At 54.6% G+C, this 20445-nt stretch overlaps 10 protein-coding genes across 10 annotated transcripts; 4 read left to right on the top strand and 6 right to left on the bottom strand.

Annotated features, from left to right (window-relative positions):
- The first annotated feature begins 1 nt into the window (after position 1).
- LAESUDRAFT_726952 (uncharacterized protein) lies at positions 2-1861 on the top strand. Its single transcript, XM_040909132.1, has one exon. It carries the CDS (start codon positions 139-141, stop codon positions 1465-1467), a length of 1329 nt encoding a protein of 442 aa, XP_040763404.1. The 5' UTR covers positions 2-138; the 3' UTR covers positions 1468-1861.
- A 207-nt stretch (positions 1862-2068) lies between these two features.
- LAESUDRAFT_750566 (uncharacterized protein) lies at positions 2069-3115 on the top strand. Its single transcript, XM_040911612.1, has 3 exons — positions 2069-2111; positions 2183-2676; positions 2829-3115. The coding sequence occupies exons 2-3, from the start codon at positions 2323-2325 to the stop codon at positions 3069-3071; spliced, it is 597 nt and encodes a 198-aa protein (XP_040763403.1). The 5' UTR covers positions 2069-2111; positions 2183-2322; the 3' UTR covers positions 3072-3115.
- A 171-nt stretch (positions 3116-3286) lies between these two features.
- On the bottom strand, positions 3287-6284 carry LAESUDRAFT_681253 (uncharacterized protein). Its single transcript, XM_040905759.1, has 6 exons — positions 6222-6284; positions 4436-6170; positions 4212-4384; positions 3940-4147; positions 3799-3884; positions 3287-3740 (listed from the first exon to the last, which is right to left on the bottom strand). Exons 2-6 carry the CDS (start codon positions 6165-6167, stop codon positions 3423-3425), a joined length of 2517 nt encoding a protein of 838 aa, XP_040763402.1. The 5' UTR covers positions 6168-6170; positions 6222-6284; the 3' UTR covers positions 3287-3422.
- A 168-nt stretch (positions 6285-6452) lies between these two features.
- Positions 6453-7242, top strand: LAESUDRAFT_655486 (Psf2-domain-containing protein; the record flags this gene model as incomplete). The annotated part of the gene is made up of 5 exons (XM_040904556.1): positions 6453-6572; positions 6631-6745; positions 6798-6894; positions 6945-7062; positions 7120-7242. The coding sequence occupies 5 exons, from the start codon at positions 6453-6455 to the stop codon at positions 7240-7242; spliced, it is 573 nt and encodes a 190-aa protein (XP_040763401.1).
- Positions 7243-7394: 152 nt separating this feature from the next.
- Positions 7395-10477, bottom strand: LAESUDRAFT_655392 (calcium activated cation channel; the record flags this gene model as incomplete). The annotated part of the gene is made up of 23 exons (XM_040904551.1): positions 7395-7484; positions 7545-7790; positions 7846-7876; positions 7932-8065; positions 8126-8195; positions 8246-8272; positions 8329-8358; positions 8421-8452; positions 8511-8594; positions 8650-8713; positions 8768-8795; positions 8850-8854; positions 8913-9103; positions 9156-9166; positions 9220-9315; positions 9372-9433; positions 9488-9560; positions 9617-9679; positions 9737-9771; positions 9831-9984; positions 10039-10126; positions 10179-10324; positions 10384-10477. The coding sequence occupies 23 exons, from the start codon at positions 10475-10477 to the stop codon at positions 7395-7397; spliced, it is 1854 nt and encodes a 617-aa protein (XP_040763400.1).
- A 330-nt stretch (positions 10478-10807) lies between these two features.
- LAESUDRAFT_737486 (ARP2/3 complex, 21 kDa p21-Arc subunit) lies at positions 10808-11417 on the top strand (the record flags this gene model as incomplete). The annotated part of the gene is made up of 3 exons (XM_040910793.1): positions 10808-10856; positions 10916-11203; positions 11269-11417. The coding sequence occupies 3 exons, from the start codon at positions 10808-10810 to the stop codon at positions 11415-11417; spliced, it is 486 nt and encodes a 161-aa protein (XP_040763399.1).
- Positions 11418-11587: 170 nt separating this feature from the next.
- Positions 11588-13312, bottom strand: LAESUDRAFT_760202 (uncharacterized protein; the record flags this gene model as incomplete). The annotated part of the gene is made up of 4 exons (XM_040912699.1): positions 11588-12089; positions 12154-12848; positions 12887-13032; positions 13087-13312. The coding sequence occupies 4 exons, from the start codon at positions 13310-13312 to the stop codon at positions 11588-11590; spliced, it is 1569 nt and encodes a 522-aa protein (XP_040763398.1).
- A 186-nt stretch (positions 13313-13498) lies between these two features.
- On the bottom strand, positions 13499-14867 carry LAESUDRAFT_737484 (3-isopropylmalate dehydrogenase; the record flags this gene model as incomplete). Its single annotated transcript, XM_040910792.1, has 5 exons — positions 13499-13883; positions 13935-14475; positions 14532-14708; positions 14765-14799; positions 14854-14867. 5 exons carry the CDS (start codon positions 14865-14867, stop codon positions 13499-13501), a joined length of 1152 nt encoding a protein of 383 aa, XP_040763397.1.
- On the bottom strand, positions 14841-17552 carry LAESUDRAFT_224030 (uncharacterized protein). Its single transcript, XM_040901633.1, has 4 exons — positions 17017-17552; positions 16509-16950; positions 16101-16456; positions 14841-16048 (listed from the first exon to the last, which is right to left on the bottom strand). The coding sequence occupies exons 1-4, from the start codon at positions 17335-17337 to the stop codon at positions 15182-15184; spliced, it is 1986 nt and encodes a 661-aa protein (XP_040763396.1). The 5' UTR covers positions 17338-17552; the 3' UTR covers positions 14841-15181.
- Positions 17538-19295, bottom strand: LAESUDRAFT_726942 (uncharacterized protein). Its single transcript, XM_040909131.1, has one exon. It carries the CDS (start codon positions 19175-19177, stop codon positions 17717-17719), a length of 1461 nt encoding a protein of 486 aa, XP_040763395.1. The 5' UTR covers positions 19178-19295; the 3' UTR covers positions 17538-17716.
- Positions 19296-20445: the final 1150 nt, after the last annotated feature.

Here is a 20445-nt window from a genome sequence, read left to right as displayed (position 1 = left end):
TATTGTCACCTCCACGTTTGCTCACGCGCACGCTCCAGCCACCGCGCCTCCCCGCCCTATAAATCCCAGCCCGCCCGGTGGCACAAGCATCACATTCCTCAGCCCACTTCTCTCTCCATCCCTACACTGTAGACAGCCATGTTCCGCAAGTCGATTTTTCAATTATTCTCGCGTGCGACGACGAGCGAGGCCAAGATGAAGGAACGTCAGAACAATGCACAGCCCGCACCCAGGGCAGAAGCTGCCCCGGTTGGCGGCACCTCCTCCACTGGCCCATCAAGCAGCACTCCAGTCGCGAGCGGTAGTCACGCAAGTAGGAGCGCGACCACACACGGCGGCACGTCCTCCGGCGTTCATCACGCAAAGCCTGCTCCTGCCTCCGCGGCACCCGTGCAGGACTCAAAGGCGCAAGCACAGGAGGAGCGACGCGCACGCCATGCGAAGCTGTTCGAGGAACACGGCATCAAGGCCCGCGACTTTGCGTACGAGAGCAGGCACCCGCCGATCAAGTCTGTGCCGTACTTCCCGCCGATCCAGTTCCAGCCCGACCCGTACAATCGCACCAGGATGACCTACGAGGACCAGTTTGAGCCCGACGAGTACACCGGCCGGACAGCCTACTTTGACGCTGAGACCGGAGGCGTCTCTGTCGGCCTGCTGCCCCCCTATAAGCGGCGCGCCCTCGAGCGCGTCCCTACGGAGCCTGCCATTGACTTTGCGCCGCCGCAGCCAACGGACGACTATGGCCTGTCAGGGTTTCCAGCCGTCCAGTTTGCCGCCGCCCCAGTCACCCCGCAACGCAACACCCTGCAACGCACGTTCGCCCTCATCGGGAGTCCGGTCGCTGGCCCGTCGAATCGCCGAGGCGTTTCGCCGTCTTCGCCACCCGACCTCCAAGGGGTCTCGCAAGAAACAGAAGACTGGACGGACACGCCGCTAGCGACTCCGCGCAATAACGCACGGTCGCCTGTCGCAAATACCAGCGCGATCCCCGCCACGGAGCTCGACACGCCCTCTCGCGTCCCCCCTGCGGAGGACGTGTCCTTCTCTCAGCTAGGGCTCACTCCCGAGAACTCTCCCGCGTCCACGCATGGTCTGCGCCGTCAACGCGCATTTTCGCAATTGCCCGTCGCACAGCCGTACTTCCCGACTACTCCGAGCTCAACACACAACGCCTCCGCGCCACAGTCACCGGTAGCTCGTCTCCCCGCTACGCCCACGCCTACACGCAAACGCAAGTACAAGGAGGTGGCCGAGAACCCGTCCATTGCCCGGTCCTCTCACTACAACCTGCGCGAAAGGGCCACTGCGTTGTACAGGTCCGCCAGCCGCGGCCGCCTCACGCGGTCCATGACGATATGTGTAGATGTCGACGTAAAGCGCGGCTCGCCCGCCAAGACGCATAGGGACGTCAAGGATTTGACAAGCCCACGGCCGAGGAAGAGTGCGAGATTGTCGCGGACGTGAATGAAGGCCAGGAGTGAGATGAGATGTGTTCGTATAGTGTTTTGTCGTTGCCGTTTGGCTATATTCGTGTGAGGCGTGCGTGCCACTGTCCAATCTCTGCTGTGGTCTGCGCGTCGTCACTGCTAGTGTCTGAGTACATTCGATTGTCGTAACTTAATCCTTTTTTTTGCTCTCTATGCTTACGTTCCGTGCGTACCACGATTCACTGGACGGACAGGTCTACCCTCATGTTCTCGATACTTGTACGATAGTCGACATCCTAGGTATACTGGCATTCAGGATGGTCCGTTGCAGTCTCTCCCACATATACTAACGTCGATGTAAGAGTATGCAACCGCGACATGTAGCTTTCAGAATTTTAAGTTTGGTAGCTGTTGCGCTCGTAAATGTGGTGACATATTTAAAGAAAGTACATGTTTCAAGTTCACATGCAGGGCTGGCCGGAGGCATGTACAGTGCGGGTAGTGTCACAGGTACACCGTACCATCCTGGTACTGTCCACCTGAGTCGCTATAGTAGGAACACTTGTTGAGAACAAGTTCGACTCGTGCAGAACCCGCGAGCTTACTTGAGATACGGTGCATTTCTATCGATGAACCGGGCAGTCACTTTGCGCAGACTATAATCGCATGAGAACCAGGGGTCTGTGGCCCATTTTGGTGTGGCGCAGCCTTCCTGTTTAGGACAATCGCGGTACGTTGGTTTTCGAACTCACCCTCTGACCACGATCACCGTGGTCGTGATAGTAAGACGTCCGCGTCGTCGGGACCACGACTCTGACACTTTACTATTACATCAAGCATGAAAGGTGCAAGCCTAATGCAGTAGAAGTTGAGCCTGTCGACGATTCAATTCATGTCCGTAAGGAAGAACACCTTCTCTCCTCGTACATCTTCTCAGATGATTTACGAGGGGCAGAAGGTGTTCTTTGAACGCGGAAAGATCGACGTGATTGAGATCGACTCCTTGTATGCAGTGCGTCGTCCTCGAATTCTCCCGAAAAGTCTGCTGTGCTCACCACAGGATCAGCCTGGTTCAAAACACGGTTCGATGATGGAGAAAAAAAGCAGTTACCGCGGCCGACCCATTTTCCACGCCGAATTGAATGGCAAGCCCGTGCTTGTCAAGTTCCGCGAGAGGTACAACGAGCGTGCTCATCGCCACCTAGCCAATATAAAGCTCGCACCAGAGATACACACTTGCTCCAAGGTATGTGGACATCATCATGGTGATTATGGATTTCGTTGAGGGTAAAGATCACATTCCAGATACCGGAAGACGGCTCTGCCTCCGAACGTCTTGGACGATGTGAAACATGCAGTGAATGGTTTGCACAGCATGGATCTTGTCTTCCGTGAAAGCAACCCCCCCCAAAAATCAACATCATGATAGCCGAGAAGGTTGGCTGCACAGTGAAAACAAAGTCTGGCGAGGAAGAAGTAGCAGGGATCAGTATTGATGCGATGTTTGACTTGGCTGGGAATGATGGTCAGGCCCGATACTCAGCGTTGCTCAACGAAAACATTGATGGGGTAGATGATGTTGCACCCGCGGCAGTTATGCGGAAAGAGCATGACCTGGGCATGATGAGGAAGCTTGGCTGAAGGGGAAGGGTTGAACGTTGAATGTTGTTAAGCGCTGAGCTGCCAGGGCGGTTGCAAAGGTAGGCTTGTCTGGATGAGTAATGTGGGACAAGCGCTAGTGCCGGTGAGGTGATCGTATACACCGCAGACATGGCACCGATTGCGAGCGTGAAATATGTTGAATAAGTTCCGTTACACATGTACTCACTGGTTACTATGTACTCGAGCGAGCTCGTCGGGCTTCGGGCTTCCATTAGCGGGCCCAATGATATATTTCTGCGATCGCATTTGTCGGTCAATATTCAATGTTCGAGCCTCCTATCCGTACAGACTGGACAGCGCAGCGACCACACAATGTCGTACTCCGTAAACCTACTGCTCGCAATCTCCTTCAATCCATCCCCTCTCCACAGCGAGCTGCACGACATCACCCGCACTCTCAAGCATCGTCGACGCAATCACCTTAACCGGGACCTGCGTCTTCCGCCTGCCCCTCTTCGCGGCGCGCGGCGGCTTGCACGACTCGAGGCAGTCCGCCAGCACCGCCTGCATCTCGACGAGGCACTCGTAGCATTCGCGTTCAGTGTGAGCGGGCTTCGTGACGGCTTTGGGCGCGGCGTTCTTCCGCGGTGCAGGCGGAGCGCGCAGTCGCTTGCTATGCAAAAGCTTGAGCGCCAGGTAGTGCAGCCACTGGAAGACCCACAGGCTCCATATAAGCTACGCGCGGCATGGAACGCGGGAACCTTACCATGACGTTCGTGAACGGGCGGAACTCCCGCCACGAATTCCCATTATGCTCGCGCATCATCCTGTACACGTCGAACTGATAGTCACCTGCATCGCATACTGTTGAGCTCCCAGCACAGCGGTGGAGGCTTGAGCTACGTACCTTGTCCCTCGAAGATCTCCTCGTCGAATGGCGTCCAGTGAACGCCCTTGTCTGATGAATTCATACGCGCCAGCCCGAGGTCGATCAGGGTGACCTCCACGCCGTGGCACTCGTCGTCCATCGGCATTTTCTTGGTAGTCTTGCGGGTGGGTTTGGATGTGACGGGGATATCTTTCACTAGAATCTGGCCCCAGTGGAGGTCACGGTGCTGCAACACACATACATATAGAGGTGAGTTGACACAAGCAGTCCTCGGCGAGCGGGACACTCACCTCGAAACAAACAAGTTCCTCCGCGTCTGCCAACGCGCGCGCGACTTGCCAGAACAGGCTGCATGCCTGTGTCCAGCCGGTCTTGGACGCCGTCTTGAATGTGTACGCCTCGAGATCCGGACCGCCATTCGGCAGTACGATGATCGCGTACAATTGGGATACGCTAAACCCATCTTAGACGACAATATCAGCCGCTGCGTCCCACTATACTGCACGGCACATACCAGGTCTGACGGCCTCGCTGCCCTTCTTCTCGTTGTACTCGTCCCACAGGTCCAGCAGCAAGGATGGATATTTTCCACGCACGATGTACGTGCGGAGCAACTTGACGTAGCCATCGCAGATGTCTCCGATAGCTCTTGTGACGATGATCTCCTTCAAGACGTCCTTAGCGTCACTAGGCGCAGGTATATCCAGGCTCTCGTCAACAAACGCTCTGCCATGAGCCTGCTTCTCCTCGTCACGCAAAGGTATAACCTTCAACACAACGTCTCCAATGCCAAACACCTCCGAATACGATGCCTCGCCGATCTTCTGGAACTGCGCAGATGCTGACGCGGTCCCCTCCGCGTATACGATCGGGTCAAACGGAAACGTCTCTATGAATGCGGAGAACTCGTGTGGTGTCCGCTGAGCGCACTCGTCCAGTAGCGGCCGGATGAAAGCCGGCGGGGGCGCCGCATACAACCCGATCGACTCTGCGCGCTTGAGGTCGGCGTCTAAGAGCGAGAGCTCATCGAAATCAAGGGAAAGGTCGAGGTCCGTGGGAGTAGTGGGTGAGGGAGGAGAGGGCGGTGCGAGGAAGGTGGGGATGTGCCCTGGGCGTCGCCGGATCGGGGTGAGCTGTCTCACCTTAGTATGTTGAGAGATGAGAGTGGGGAAAGCGGGCGCTGCTGGCTCAGCGTGAGCCGGGCGTGGTGTCCATAGCACGAATTCTGGCGCAGGTTCCGGAAGGCCGCGGGCTTTTGAAGAGGTAGCGGCCTTTGCTTTGGGCGGCAGAACTTGAGGCGGAGACGGTGAAGTCTCCGGAGATGCTATGATGTTGATGCGGCGTCTTGCTTTCGCAGCTCGAGCCCTTGGAGGGCGGATGGGGGGATCATCGTCTTCATCGTTCACTGAAAGCTTAAGACCTGGCAGCTTCTTGCCCATGTCAGATTCTTCATCCGATTCGTCTGAAGAAATTATGGTCAAAATAGGTGCCTTTCTGCGCTTCGCCGGTGGGACTCCTTCGTCTGAGTCCTCCGCGAGATCGATAAGTAGCTTAGTATCTCTCCAATTGGACGGCCCTGCTAAGCAGTTGGCCTGTACGCCTGACCTGGAGACCCGCCGCTCGCGGCTCACTCTGCGTCCGGAGGGGTCCAGGACGAAGATATCAACATCGACAACTGGAGAGCGGGGAGCGTACGGCAAGCCTTTCCCGACTGGATTTCGCGTCTTTTTCAGTGCGGTGGAAACGACCGGAGAGTTCAGTGCACTGGGAGGGAGCGGATGAAGAGGGCGACGGGCAAGAACTGGCGATTTCTGCTTGACAAGCTTTGACACTGCGATTGAAGATTTTCTCGCTTTTCGCGTGCTAGGGCCGACAGGGTTCTGTATGTTTGCTATACGATCTAGTTTAGAACCGGCAGGTTCCGCCTTTCTCTCTTGGTATGGATCGAAGGGCTTCCGAGGTTTGGAGACAGCAGATTCCCTCGGCCGTCCAGGTTTCTTTGGTTTCTTCTTTTCAATAGGTGCCAGACCTAGCCGTAATGGTATTGGAGAGGTCCCTCGATGCGAGTTCAGAGTTCTCTTATTTGTTTCGAGGGGCGATGAGCCGAAATCGCTAGAAGAGTCGTCGTCTTGCCTGCGGGTTTCGACGTTGTCTTTGACCGCATTGTCACGGTCGTCAGAGACATTCACGATTCTGGATCCACGTCGCCCGTATGCATAGACCTGTTTCGTCCTGGCGCCTAGCATGATCTGATCCATCCGTTTGAGATAGATTCAACAGTCAAAACGAGCATAACGTACGAGCCGGGAAATGGGACCAGAAGATGGGGGCACACCGCAAGAAGCACACGTGTAAGAGCCGCGAGGACGCAGAATCTTGAACGTTGACGTTGGACGTTGAAACAAGCTTCGCGACGCGCTCCTCACGTGGCTGACGCGTTCCGCGTCGCGAGTAATATCATCTGTCCCTCCATTCTTACCTCCATACATATCCACTAATCCTCTACCCAACAAGAATTTTTGTGCCGCGGAATGGCCTTGCCACCCTCTCTGAGGACATCAGTCACTCCCGCAGAACTGGAGTTCATAGCTTCTGAGCAGCTGGTGGAGATTGTCCCCCTCGTCGCAATGGAGCGGACAGCGTTCATTTCAGTGCGGTACACCATGTCTCCAGGAAAAAGTGGATGAGGGTTCTCATGCAGCTGCGTAGGGAGCGTATGGGCCTCTGCGTCCTCCTGCCAAATGCAAAGTAGCGATCTGGATAGCTAAGAATCTCAAACTGAAGAAGAAATGCCACATCATGCCTCCGGCCTGGCTGAACGTTGGTGTGTAAAGTTATCGCTCAGATTGCACGATAGTACGTGCTTAGGACGCCAGACTTCTTGCAGGATTGTCTAGCGCGCGAAACGAGCCAGCCGGAGTTCAGCGAGCTGCCGTTCCGCTTTGTGGAGATTGCGAAGATGTTGTTGGACGTGTACGCGCTGCCCTCTCCTTCTGTCTTATTTGACTGACGATGTTTGTCAGCGCTCCGGATGATGTCTCAAACCCAGACAAGATTCGGTCACTATTGCAAGACATTCGAGAGGCTCGGCAGGCGAAGAGTCAAGAAGGTCTCTCCAAGCTTGATCACAGTGAACTGAGCGTGAGTCCGGCATCATAGACAGCGCACCTCCATCTAATCACGCTGTCTCACACTTAGTTACCCAACCTGTGCTCCATGGAGATCAACGAGATCCGACCATTCTTTGTGCGCTCTATGGGTATCCTCACACAGCTCGTGAGGGAACCAGAAGCACAGCAGGAGGACCAGTTCGAGCAGTAGCTTTATATAATTCTGCCTTTCGCTTGTATCATTGCGTTGTGTAACACGTCTGTAGCATTACAACACCACATCCAGCCATTGTTCGGGGTATTTGCTTATCGTAATGAAGACTGCAGTTATATTCATACAGAAAGCCTTGGTAAGACCTTAGCTCATTCCGGTTTCTTAATCATCAGCTGCTTGAGCTCTTCGATCTGCTCCTTTACCTGCCTGATCTCCTTCAGCAGAACCGCCTCGGTTGACTATGGAACAACAATCAGCTTCACAGTAAAAGACCGCGCGCAGCAGCAGCTCCCACTCACATGCGTCGCATCCGGGAACAGCTTTACAAGCTCCACAAACGGCACCTTGCTGATCTTCAGCCCCTTCGCCGCATCATCCGCATGCACCTCCGGATTCTCAAACTCAGGCGTGCCCTCACCGCCCTCATCGGGATGCGCGAGCCAGTCCTTGATCCACCTGTTCTTCGACGGCTCCAGCTCCGCCTCGTACAGCGCGACAATCGACAGCGGAACGAAGAAGATGACCAGCATCACGTAGCGGTTGATCTATGAACACGGGTAAGACTGCCTGCGGAAAAGACGTTGACTGCACGACACCGACTTTGGCGTACGTAGTCTCGCTCACAAAGAATCTACAGACGTCCAATCAGACGAACTTCTTAATTCAAGAAAAAAAATCATACTGACTCAAACGGCGCGACGAGGAAGATTTCGAAGATGTTGAACGGTGCGGGATACACGTAATCGTCCGGCGCCCTGATCATACTGCTCACCTTTCCGGCGAAGTATGTCATGTACTCCGCCGCTGCGTCCTCAACAACCTGCGACGAGAAATGATCAGTGGGGCGAGGCGATGACGGGACACTGCAGAACTCGCTTACATCGTTATACGCAGAGGAGAACAGAGAGATCAGGACGTTCAAGAGGATGACCGCCGTCACGACGTTCCATCTACGCGGTATCAAAATCGGCAAAGCGTGGACTGCAGGTCGGTGACGTACAGGTAGTACAAGCTCTGTCCAGCAGGGCTGCCACATGAAGTGTTAACTTCTTGACAATTCTCGCGTTGCCATGCTAGACTCACCTCCCAGCGAACATCTCATAGTTGGGCGATCTGTATCAATGACACCTATGAATTCGCAACATATAAATGCAGCTCACTGCACTACCACGTACTGGAGTAGTGCCTGCACCAGGACGTGCACCACCTGAAGTGCCACGCCTCGGTATCAGCGGTATTGCTTTAGCAATGAAACATCCACGTACCTCACGGGAATGATCCGCCTGCCCATCCGCAGCATCGAGGGCATATAACCCTTGCATGAATCCAATCCCGAGGAGTGCGAGGAGCTGTGCGATGTTCACCGTGAATTGAAGACTCATCAGATGAAGGATTAGTGCGTACTCCGAAGAAGATCCCAGACTCCTTCAACATACGCGCGACGCAGATCTGCATCGTTCCCACAAACCTGCAGCGAGATGACTGAGTCAGGTGGGTTCAAAATGCGACAGAGTGAACGCACTTGAATCCGTCAAAGATTTGGATAACCTCTGGGTAAAGATGTCAAGGGAACTGCAAATACCGTGCCGATTGGGAACACTCACTCATCCTATGTTCAATATGAGATCAACGTGAGAAGCAATGGACCGCCCAGGAAAGTGCCTTACCAGATCAACGGAGCGACGAAACTCAGGCACTGAAAACTCAGTATGCGAAGCGTCACACTGCTAGGCTCCTCAGAAGCAATACCGGCCACCCGCAGAATGAATGCCACGAGCAGCAACGAGTCCGTCATGAATGACACGATGTCCCAGAATCCAAGAGAGCGCCAGGAAGCGAAGAGGAATAGCTTGTAGATCTAGAGGTCCAAAGATGAGATGGCCACATGGCCCACAAAAATCCTGTCTCACCCTATGCATATCTGGCGAACGGCATTTGAGGCCCATGACCGGAGGATAAAACAGCAAGACTCACTCTCGAATGAAAATGATAGTGCTAAAATGTACATGATCACTTCCCAAATGTCCAGCTCGGAGTGATCAGGATCCAGCTTGTCCAGAGGCTCACGGACTACCAAAGTGTGTAAGCCTCGTTCCTAACGCCGCAAAATCCGGAAGCAATTTCACCTGCTTGTGAGTATGCGAAGAGGAAGAATAACCATACGACTATGCGGAAGATGTTCTGGTATCTGATATTCACGTCGTCAACGGCAGGTTTCGGCGGTGGGGTTCATGGTTCCTACCGAGGAACAGACAACCTGCCTGGGTCAAGATGTGCCCAGAATCCATCACACCCATATTTCCTATATGGAACGACTGTTCTCAACGAATCATTTGTCAGAACGAATATGCATCGTCATGTAACGACGTACAGTCGATATCATGATCATGGCCATGCTTTTGGACTAGTTGACCATTCCACAAGTAGTTCACCACTGAGGTCGTTTGAGAGAGCTGATACCTGAGTTCGCTGGATTGACTAACTAACTCACCATCTTGAGCTTCAGTGGACGATAGGAATATCGTACTAATAACAGCATTGTCAATTTTCACGGCGTCTCGTATGATATGCATCCATGGACATACCAATGGGAGTCTATGGCAAGCTCGAGAGCACTCGCCTTCTCACTGATGCCGTCGTCTGTCTCTTTGTACCGAAAACGAGTCGACATCATCGGTACCGTCTGGTCCGAAGGGGCTTGGTGAATTACACGGCGAGCTAGTACTTCGCAAGCCACAGCTGCCCACCACTTCAATCAGTGTGACTATAAATAATAGCACTAAGCATGCTCACCTCTCCCGGAATTCTCTCCAAAGTCAGCAGGATTGTTGTTCGCATCCCATACAAACTCCTTGCGTGCTCGTAGCAGACAATATGGCAACTGTAGGCTCCTTGATAGGGAGTATATCCGAAAGTCACACATCCTGACTTACAACTTCCAGAAAGTCTCCCGCTGCTGCCATATATGCCTCGATCACTTGAGGAGTGATCACTCTGCTGGTCGGATCTGCGAGGCTCTCGGGAGGGACCTCTACTGGAAGCAGCTTCAAGGTCAACGCGCGCATACGTCTGATCAAGCCTGATTCCGTTATCTCTCATGTCAATGCGTTGACTTGACAGGCCAATACCATACGCAACTTGTGACAGTGTCCGGAGAAGGACGATGCGCATTCACAAAGCGAAAGAGTTCATCATGATTCTGCCCTTCAATGCCCGTATTTTGTTCTGCCATCTCAAGGAGATATCACACACGCTCAGGTGGTAGTTAATGTGGGCGATGCCGGCAAAGGCGAGCAGAACAACGAAGAGGGGGAAGTCAATCACTGCTCATTCGCCTGCGCCACAGCGAGCTCCTGGTGCGAAACACGTGTGCGCGTCGTCCGGCAAACGCCGGAATTTGTGGCGGGAAGTACTGCTGTCAGTGGGTAAACAGCATACTCCGTCCACAATGCCGGTGAGTCTGCATTCAGAATGTCAATTAGCTACATTACCTGAGCTCTGCGGGCTACAGGCCTATCACTCTTCTTTCAACGAGGATCCCGACATCCGGGAGGTCGGGAACATGGCCGTCCTCCCGATCAAGAGCAAGTTTCGTGGTCCAGCACCGCAGGGTACGTCCGATGTAGCCTCATATCGGTGTAGTTTTCGAACGACTAAAACACCTCTTTAGCGGATCCGTCACAAGCCGACATCATCGACGAGACCCTTGACCTCTTCCGCGCCAACTCTCTCTTCCGCAACTTCGAGATCAAAGGCCCTGCCGATCGTCTACTCATTGTCCTCATTCTTTTCGTCTCCGACTGCCTTGCCAAGCTCGGGTCGGCACGCACTGTTCCAAGCCAGATAGAGGCTACAAAGATGTTGAACACGCTTGCCGTGGACAACTTCCCAATTCCCGGCGACGCGAACTTCTCGCTCAACGCACACTATGCGCCACCAGCGAGTAGGGCAGATGCTGGTGCGATATTTCCGCGAATGCATATTCAATATGGGAGAGCTTATGGCAGTCTGTCAACCTCATAGACTATCTCCGTCAGTACCTCATGCAGGTACGGCAAGAGCTGGCTGGCCGCCTTGCGGAGAAGCTCTACGCAGACGGCACTGGCAAGCCGAGCAAATGGTGGATGTCATTTCAGAAGAGGCGCTTTATGAGCAGGAGCTTGGGCGCATAGACTGACGAGGAAGCAATATATACATACCGACTCTACTCCACGAACATGTACGTTACACCCGGTGCCCTCATATTCTTTAGCCGAGATGATCCAGTAAGGCATACAAACCAACCGTCAACTAACGATCGACACGTAGAAGCAGACGAGGACAACAAGAAACAGGCATCCTCTCATCTTCTTTTCCTCTTCTCGTTGGGGTTCTTCCTACCGTACCCGATGACAGGCATATCCCCGTCCATCCCTCTGCTCCTCATACTCCTCCCTTGACCGCCCGCACCCGCACTGATAATCTCAGGCACCCAATCCGGGTCCATCCAGCTACCCAGCACTGCGCCGCCCTCGCCCATCCGCGCACCCCGGCTCGCGGCTCTCAGAAGCCGCCTCTCCTCCCTCTCCCGCTTGCCATCTGCCCGCTTCTTCGCGCGCTGCCACGCGAGCTGGTCCTCCCGCAGGATGAGCCCATCGCCGGGACCGGTCTTCGCGGTGCCTGGCTTCGGCGCAGGGATCGAGTAGATCGTCCCGCGCGTTCTGTACACGAAATTTGGTTTGAGGTGGACTTGCATTGCTGGCGTGTTTGGGCCTGCATTTGGCGAGGAAATGGTCACGGATGCTCGTATGAGAGATGGATTCCCGCAGGAGGGGCAGAATTTTCTTGAATTGTCTTTGCATATTCTACGGTTCGGTTAAAAGCATAGATGTGAGCATCGTAAGGGATCCAAGAACAGAGAGCACGTACTTGAAGCATGCATGGCACCTCAACACCCAGCTCTTCACCCGTTCTATCCGCTTCCCTTCCACTCCAACAAGCCCGAGCCCCATCTGCAACAGCACGTTCTGCATGGCGAAATCTGCTGTCATGCATCCCACCACAACCCCCTCCTCCTGCTTCGGTCCACCTTTGCCCTTCCGCTTTCCCGTTTTTCCTCTCTTCCCCTTCCGCCCCATGTCGGCGGCAGATGGTAGGAGCTCCAGCGCACGAGACTTATGCAGTGCAGCATTTGCTGGCGTGATCCATTCGCCCTCTCCGTCATCTTCATCAGAGGGATCGTCATAGATTGTCGCAGGATCTGGCTTTTGAGAGGCTTGAGCGTTGGGGGCGGGAGACGGAGCTAGCGGCGGATGTGCAGTCTGCCGACTAGCTGCGTTCTCGTTTACCTCCTGTATGCGGTGCAGCTCGACAGCGGGAGATCCCCTCTTCTGCTCATTGTCGAGTTCCGCATCACCAACTGAATTATCTTCTTCCTCCGGGTGGCCCACGTCTCCCTCGTCAGAGGATGGTGGCTCCGATTCTGGAGGCTCAGTAACGTCCTCCTCATCTGCAACGGCTGGCTCGTCCTTCCTCGCAGCATCATCCTCATTAACTGTAGTATGTTCTTCGGCCTCGCACTCCTGGGTAGCTTGCTCTGGCGCAGCAGGCGTCGCTGGATCAACCTGCAGCACTCATGAATTTGGACAGTTCGCGGATATACAAGTCCCAGACGCGCCTTGGGAGCCTCAGCTATTTTCTTCGCAGCCTCCCTTTCATGCACATCCAGCGCGTATGTTAGCGCCAGAACGCACAGATCTGCATGCGAGAGCACTGAGTAGTCGCCTGTTTTCTTCGCGAACTCGATCACTGTAAATACTGCCATCAACACATAGTCGGCAAACCATTGCCACTCTCACACACCGTACGCAAGGGAAGCAGCATCAGGCCCCCTAACGTCAATTCGCACACCCGCCGATAGCCCGAGTTGTTGGAAGTGCTCCCGCGCGTTCCTGTCCTTCAACTCATCTAGGACCTGTGGTACAGTGTAGTAGGTCTCCGCGAGGCCTCGCAAGGGAGAGAGTGAGAGCAACGGGCCGGCATCGAGGACAAGATGCTTGCACGCCGGTTTTGCCGTTGGGTTCGCCATGAGCGTTGAATGCAAGAGGCCAAAAAATCTCAGAACGATCACGTGGAGCGCGTATACCAGCGCGCCTCGATCGCGCCGACGACGCGCTTCACCTTGCAGCTTGTGTGCAATGAATGCTACATTCTGAGATATGTGATACAACTTATGACATCGGCCTAATTACGCTGTTCTTTTCTGCTCGACCGCTCACAACAAGCTCTTAAGCACCTCTATGACCTTGTCACCAATCTCCTTCGTCTTGACCTTGCCACCGAGATCAGCAGTCCTCAACTCGAAGCCACCCTTGTCCTTATCATCAAGAACCTTGCGGACAGCATTCTCGATCGCCTGTGCATAGCGATCCATGCCAAGCGAGTATCGCAGAAGCATCGCTGCGCTGAGAATTGTGCCGACAGGGTTTGCGATGCCTTGGCCAGCAATGTCAGGGGCAGAGCCGTGGATGGGCTCGTACAATCCAGAGGTTGGCTTAAAGCCCGGTGAGGTAGCATCCGCGACGGAGGGGGCGCCTGCCAAAGAGGCTGACGGCAGCAGCCCCAGAGAGCCAGGAATCACGCTGGCCTCGTCGGAAAGGCTGTGCTGGCGAGTGAGTAGCTGAAGGATAAGTCAGAGCGAGAGCACGCACATGTCTCCGAACAGGTTCTCCGTCACGACGACACCGTTGAGCTTCCTGGGGCTCGCTACCATGACCATGGACGCAGAGTCAACCAGGAGGTGATCCAGCTTCAGCTGCGGGTACTCCGCCTGCAGCGTCTCTACGACGACCTTCCTCCACAGACGGGAGCTCGCGAGCACATTCGCCTTGTCGATGGAGTGGATGGGCAGAGGAGGGTTGGCTGCCAGTGCGATCTGCGCCGCAACACGGGTAATACGCTGCACCTCCGGCACGCTGTACACCATCGTGTCGTACGCCGAGTCGTCCTGAGGATCTGAACCGAGCTCCTTGCGCGGCCCAAAGTATGCACCGCCGATGAGCTCGCGGATCACGATGATGTCGACTCCTTGCGCGACGGACGGCTTGAGAGGAGAGTACGCGAGAAGGGAGTCCGACGCAAAGTTCGCAGGTCGAATGTTGGCGTAGAGGCCAAGGGCCTTGCGCAGTCCGAGCAGGCCCTGCTCCGGACGTACTTTGCTATTAACATCCCACTTGGGTCCTCCGACGGAACCTGCCGCCGCACAATGTAACTGAACGGACTTGAGGTAGAGGATCGACGATGCGCACCCATGAGAATCGCATCAGCCTCTCGGCACGCCTTCAGCGTAGACTCCGGGAGAGGCTCCCCAGTAGCATCGATGGCGCAACCACCGAACAGATGTGACTCGAGCTTGAGCTCAACATCGGGCGAAGCGGCAGACACCGTCTGAAGCACTCGGACGGCCTCAGCGATGACTTCCGGTCCTATGAAACGAGTGAGCGGTAAGGTCTGCTCGCCTTCCCAGCAACCAAGAACATACCAATTCCGTCTCCTGGTAGGACGACTACGCGGAAGCTGGTTACAGCTTCAATGAAGGGCCCTCAAGGCATCTCAGACATCATGGCTCACGATTTCTTGGGCATGATCAACGCAGGTGTCTTACAGAAGAATGGTGAAGAGGAATGAGATGTACCTGCTTTGATCTGGTAGACAGTCGCCTCAAGCTTAGTTTTACGGAAGACACAATCGCGGAGCCCCGCAGCGAGTCATATGGGACATAAGTAGAATATCGCGGTCACATGACCAGGAACGCAGGGAAGAGCCTCTCGGAGTGAGAGGATGCGGCCGCACGCGTACTTTATGAGAGTCCTTAGAAAGCATATGACATCCTGACGCATCCTGGCGACATGGGAATTAGGAAATAGCATACTGAGGTATCGATACGGCAGGAAGAGTTCTAAAACATGTTCGCGAGCTTGCTTGCAGCCTCCCTCGCATCTAGTTTCGGCCTGGTTGGCTGTATCCTCATAGATTGTGACATGGTGACAGGCATGCCTGTAAGAGGGTCTACCGCCGGAGATGACGGCATAGACGAAAAGCCGCCATTTGTCGGACGCGACAGCGGCGACAAGGGCGGGTTCGTGAGAGGATGTGGCCCATGCAATGGGGAATCCAGCGTGCCCCTTGCTGATGGCGCGGGTGAGATCGGGCGATGAAGAGGGGATACAGGCGAAAAGGGCGAAGAGGTCGACTTGACGAACATCGACTTCGTACCGTCGACGAAACGGCCGCCGAGTGGCGGACCATCGCTGCTAAGCTGAGGCGGAGTGAAGGAAGACTGCTGTGGGAATGGAGAAGACGGCCCGGCCCCAGGAGATTGTGGAGGCAAGGTGCTCCTAATCGTGCCTGTCGAGGATGGTGAAGGTGATACTGGCAATGGAGGCTGGGGCGAAGCATTGGCGGTACGAGGCGGCCCCTGTGTGGTATTGGGTGACACTTTGAATGTGCTAGTGGTAGGGACAGCAGATGCAGGCCGAGGTGCTGGCGGTTTCGAGAAATCCTCTAATGGCGGAATATATGTTGGACGAGGTGCTGCAGCAGGCTTGGCCGGAACGTGCTTCTTTGCCGCGTTTTGCACGTCTGGCCTGAGTGCCTCGAGCTCTCGCAGCAGCTGTCGCTCGTACATGATGGACGAACGAACATGCTCGACCAGTGCTGCTGTGACGTCCTCCGTGACAAGCTTCTTGTGTCTATCCAGAGCACGGTGGAGGTTCTGCGAAATGCCCTCTGCTCGCTTGGCGAGGATCATCTCGTATTTATTCGCCTGAGACAAGGTGGTTAGACTGGGATTGTCTTCCACGACAATCTGAACTGACCTCCTCCATCTCCTCCAAAGCCTCATCAACCTTGTCCGACCTGATGTTGCTGCTAGCTTTGAGTCGTTCCACGTTTCGACGCTTGGAAATAGTGGTCTTCACAGCGGCCTGGTAATCCTCCAACACAGCTGTGCGTTGTTGCAGTGTCTCCTTAGCTGACCGTGCGTTCAACGCTTGGTAGCCCAGAGAGTCACCGACGATAACGCATTCACTGATCCCCTGCGCCTGGTCAAGATCAGCGAGGCTGTGCCACGCTCTGCCCAGTTTCTGGATAGCATTTCCCAAAGGAGGATGAGCTTCTGTTGTCGCCACGTTCACGAATTTGTTTCCCATCTCAGCTCGCACCAACCCAAGTCCTAGCGGGCATTATCAGAAAAAGTAAACAGATTTGAGATTGTGGCGACAAACCTTTCCGTGTTCGAGAGAGCTTGTCAATAGCCTTGGCCGCCTCGAGATACTGGCTCTCCAACTTCGTCAGTTCGAAGCGAGCCCGCTGGAGCTCCTCGTCCTCGTCTGGCACTCGCGACTTGATCAGACTGAACCCACTCGAGGTTTTACGTCGGACATTTGGTGTGGGCTGGTAGCCAAAGTCGCTCTCGATGAAGGAGCGGAGTTCTTCCTCCTGCAGGAGGATTGGATCCTCACAGATCCTAGTCAACCATCTCTGCAGCATGATCTTCACGAGCCTGTCATCCTCCTCGTCCGTCGGCGCCGACGTCTTGGGCAGCGGGAGAGCAGGAATGATGGTTTGTGGAATAGTGTGGATGATGGCGTCGTAGAACTGCTGGAACTCCTGATACGATCGCGACACGTTGCGGTACGTCGTCCCGGTGAAATTCACCAGGTTCGTCTAGATAGCCGAAAAGTCAGCGACGGAGCTAGCGGCCATACGACCCTAATGCAGTGCGGCACTGACCTGCGCATCGAACTTGACCAAAATGTCCCGTCTGTTCCTGTCCAAACCGGTAATTCGTACTCTGAGATACGGCTCCGGTCTCTCGAATTTAGTCCCATTTGATGCAGTGGTCAATCGGGGGGATATAAGTCCAGGCTCTGGCTGCCCGTATATTTGAGGCTCCTTGCCATATAAGCCGTTCGACGACTGCGTTCGTGAAGTATCGAGATGCGGAGATGGGCGTGGCAAGTTCGGGATCGGAGTGTGGGGAGTATGCGGAGTGGTTGGCCAGGGAGGTTCCTCCGTCGGGAACGCTGAGCTGAGAGGGTCGAACGTATTCATAGTAGCAGCGTCGGCGCCGTCAAAAGCAGCGAGCAAAACGAGGCGGTGGTAGATTGAGAAACAGGCACGGGAAGTGCTGCCGCTGACGATGCCGAGCTCACGCGCCACGAGCGCGTCGACTTGAATGTCTCGCTGGGACGTCGACGCACAGCGACTGCGCTCGGCTACTACGTCGTACACACCCTGCCCAGACCATGATGGTTTCCGACATATTTCAGCGAAGCTGCAGCCGACAGGGCAGCGTACACAGCTCGGAATAAATACATCCAAATTCCGATGTACGATACACACTCCGCAACCATTTAGGTGACACAAGTCAATAATAAGAGATAGATGCAGCTATATATGCAAGCGACGATTTGTTGGATTGAGGTATATGCTATGCGTATGCATCGTCCGAGAGAGGCAGCATGTGTCCCATCTTCAATACTTTTGTGCGCAGATAGCGGTCCAGGTCCTCACCGTACACCTCCCCACCACCAATCATTGTCAGGCCGTGCACCATTTCCACCTTCTTGACATCGTCATGTTTGTGTTGACGATGCTGCCACGTCCTTGGAACCATCGGTACGCGCTCTACGATGCGAATTCCTTCCTGCTCTAGCGCCTGCACCTTATCCGGGTTGTTCGTCAACAACCGCATACCTTCCCCTGTCTCCGCCCCCAAACCCAGATCCCGCAAGATGGCTGCGGCGACCTCGTATCCCCGCTCATCCGCCTTATATCCGAGCATTATGTTCGCCGTGACAGTGTCGTGTCCAAGGTCCTGCAGATTGTACGCCCGAATCTTGGAGAGAAGACCAATACCGCGGCCCTCCTGACGGAGATAAACTACGGCCCCGCGTCCGGGTATCGTGATCGGCTCTGCCGATGGAGATGAAGCAGGGATCACGATAGGCTGGGATATCTGCCGGATGGCTTCGTCAAGTTGCTCGCCGCAGTCGCAACGCATACTCCCGATGGTTTCCCCAGTGAAACATTCCGAGTGTATTCGAACAAGAGGAAACGGGATGGTGCCTGTGGTAATGGTCGACTGCTCTATTGGAGTGGAAGGGGTTTGCGAAGTGGGAGACAACCGTCCGACGTATGCTCCCCGCGTGATACGGTCCATCTCCGTCTCAGAATCTGACCAGACAGCATCTAGTGATTGACTACGTAGTGGACGTGCGAGTTGAGGTCTATCGTCGTTCAGCTGCGCCGGGTCTACAACGATGGCAAGGTGCTCTTTGTTGTCTCGATTGTTGTGGTATAAATGTAAGAAGACCGGGCCGTGCGGAGTGGGTACTCTCGTGCGTGCCATGCACTTGACCTGAACGGCCGAAATTGTCGGAGACGTGAAGACGCTCGCCGAAGCATCGGTAACCGAAGCTGACTGTGAAGATAGTAATGACGGTGGTGCGGGAGGGCGAGCTATGGAATGAGTCTTTGGCGGAGGGAGAGGGAGATTGTCCGTACGCCGCAGAGGGGTCGCAGCCTCTTTCACAGGCTCGTTCTCCTTCTCTGGCGCAATACCCTGCTCCTTTAGCCTCTGACTCCGGGGAGCCTGCCTGCTCACGTATCTGTAGCGAGGCTTCCGCTGCTGCGTCGTCTCTCCATGCCACTGAGTCCAGTCGTACGCTCCCTCCGCGCGAGGATCGCCCACTGCAGGGAAGAAGTCATGTGCATAGTGGTTCCGAGTAACGTGCGGGCCATATGCAGCAGCGGCCGCTAATAGCAGCGGATCCAAGTCAGAATCCCTCCTCTTCAACCTGTGCTTGGGGGTGGGCAGATCCGGGGCCGTCAGCATGTCTAGGAGGGCGAGGTCGGAGATGCCCCCTTCTATGCCTTTGTAGAGGTCCATTGAGCTCGTACGGCGCAGCCGGGGTTCTACGGAATGAAGAGGGCCGCCAAGGAAGAGTGAGAGGAAGGGTGTTTCAAAGGCACGAGATATCCGTCTTTTATAGGGATGCGGGTACACGAACGACCGATCGGATGGAGCGTCGGGCACTCATAGGCGCCAGTCCCAGTCAGCGGCGTAGCGCTCTATCAGAAAATGTATCCGCTCACGTAATGAACGTTTGAATCGCAGCGGACGCTCCAGGAACCGTTACTTGATCAAAAGAGTCAACCTACTACTAGTATTCAGACATCTTGATATACCTAACCCTTGCCGAACATCGAGACAGGGCCCGGGTGAGGGCCCTAGCCGCCTCCAAGTTGCGACGGACTCCCCGTGAGACAAACCAGGCTATTATAGTCGACACGTCTTGGCCTTGTCTCAGCCGTATGACTGGCATGAGATTCATGGACTGAACGCAGCGCCATTTTAGCCTATCATTTGCTACCCGGCGTTGTTGAACATGTGCTCTCATCCCGTCCTAACCAATGCGAGGGTGCTTTGAATACCACCCGATCCGAAGGCCCAGCTAGAGTACCTCGTCTAGTACCTCGTGACAACTGACGGTCTTGCTTGCTTTATGATGACGTGTTCTTGCGCGAGGCGAGTAGTACCCTACCGATCAGGCCCGTCACAGACGATTGCATTTGTGATGCACACAACGAGTAGTATGAGCGCTGGCAGGAAGCAGAGCATACCTTCGTGATTATGGTATCCGTTCGTTCAATACGGAGTCCTTATTGTCAAACCGAGATACATTAATAGATACCACAACCTTGAACAGAGAATGCACCCACGGCTTGTCCGCAATGAATTTAGAATATCATTTGTGTAGAAAACAACTCATCAGCTCAAGACGATGAGCTTATACAAGACTTTTTGATGTAATAAGCTCTTAGAGCAGCCGAAAGGCCGCGAAAGCAACTCGACGCGGTCACGTGGTCGCGTCAGTAATCACGTTGTATGCCCGAACGCTGCCCGTTTACCGCGGAGTCTGACCCATGTCACAAATACGACCACAGACAAGGAACTCAGCGCCGTTCGAAACAACCAGCTGCTTGCGGTAGTTCTTTTCGATATTACACTATTAGTGGGGTTCAGTCATACATTCATCAACACTAAAAGGGAAAGATGCAACGAACCATGTTCCACAGAATTCTTGACCGTCTAACTACATTTGAGCGGTTTGCACAGGTGAGCACAATCGACCTCTTTAATGGCCCTTACTGACA

The sequence above is a fragment of the Laetiporus sulphureus genome, assembly GCF_001632365.1.
Source record: "Laetiporus sulphureus 93-53 unplaced genomic scaffold LAESUscaffold_25, whole genome shotgun sequence".
NCBI lineage: Eukaryota > Fungi > Basidiomycota > Agaricomycetes > Polyporales > Laetiporaceae > Laetiporus > Laetiporus sulphureus.
This window is presented reverse-complemented; position numbering and strand designations above follow the sequence as displayed.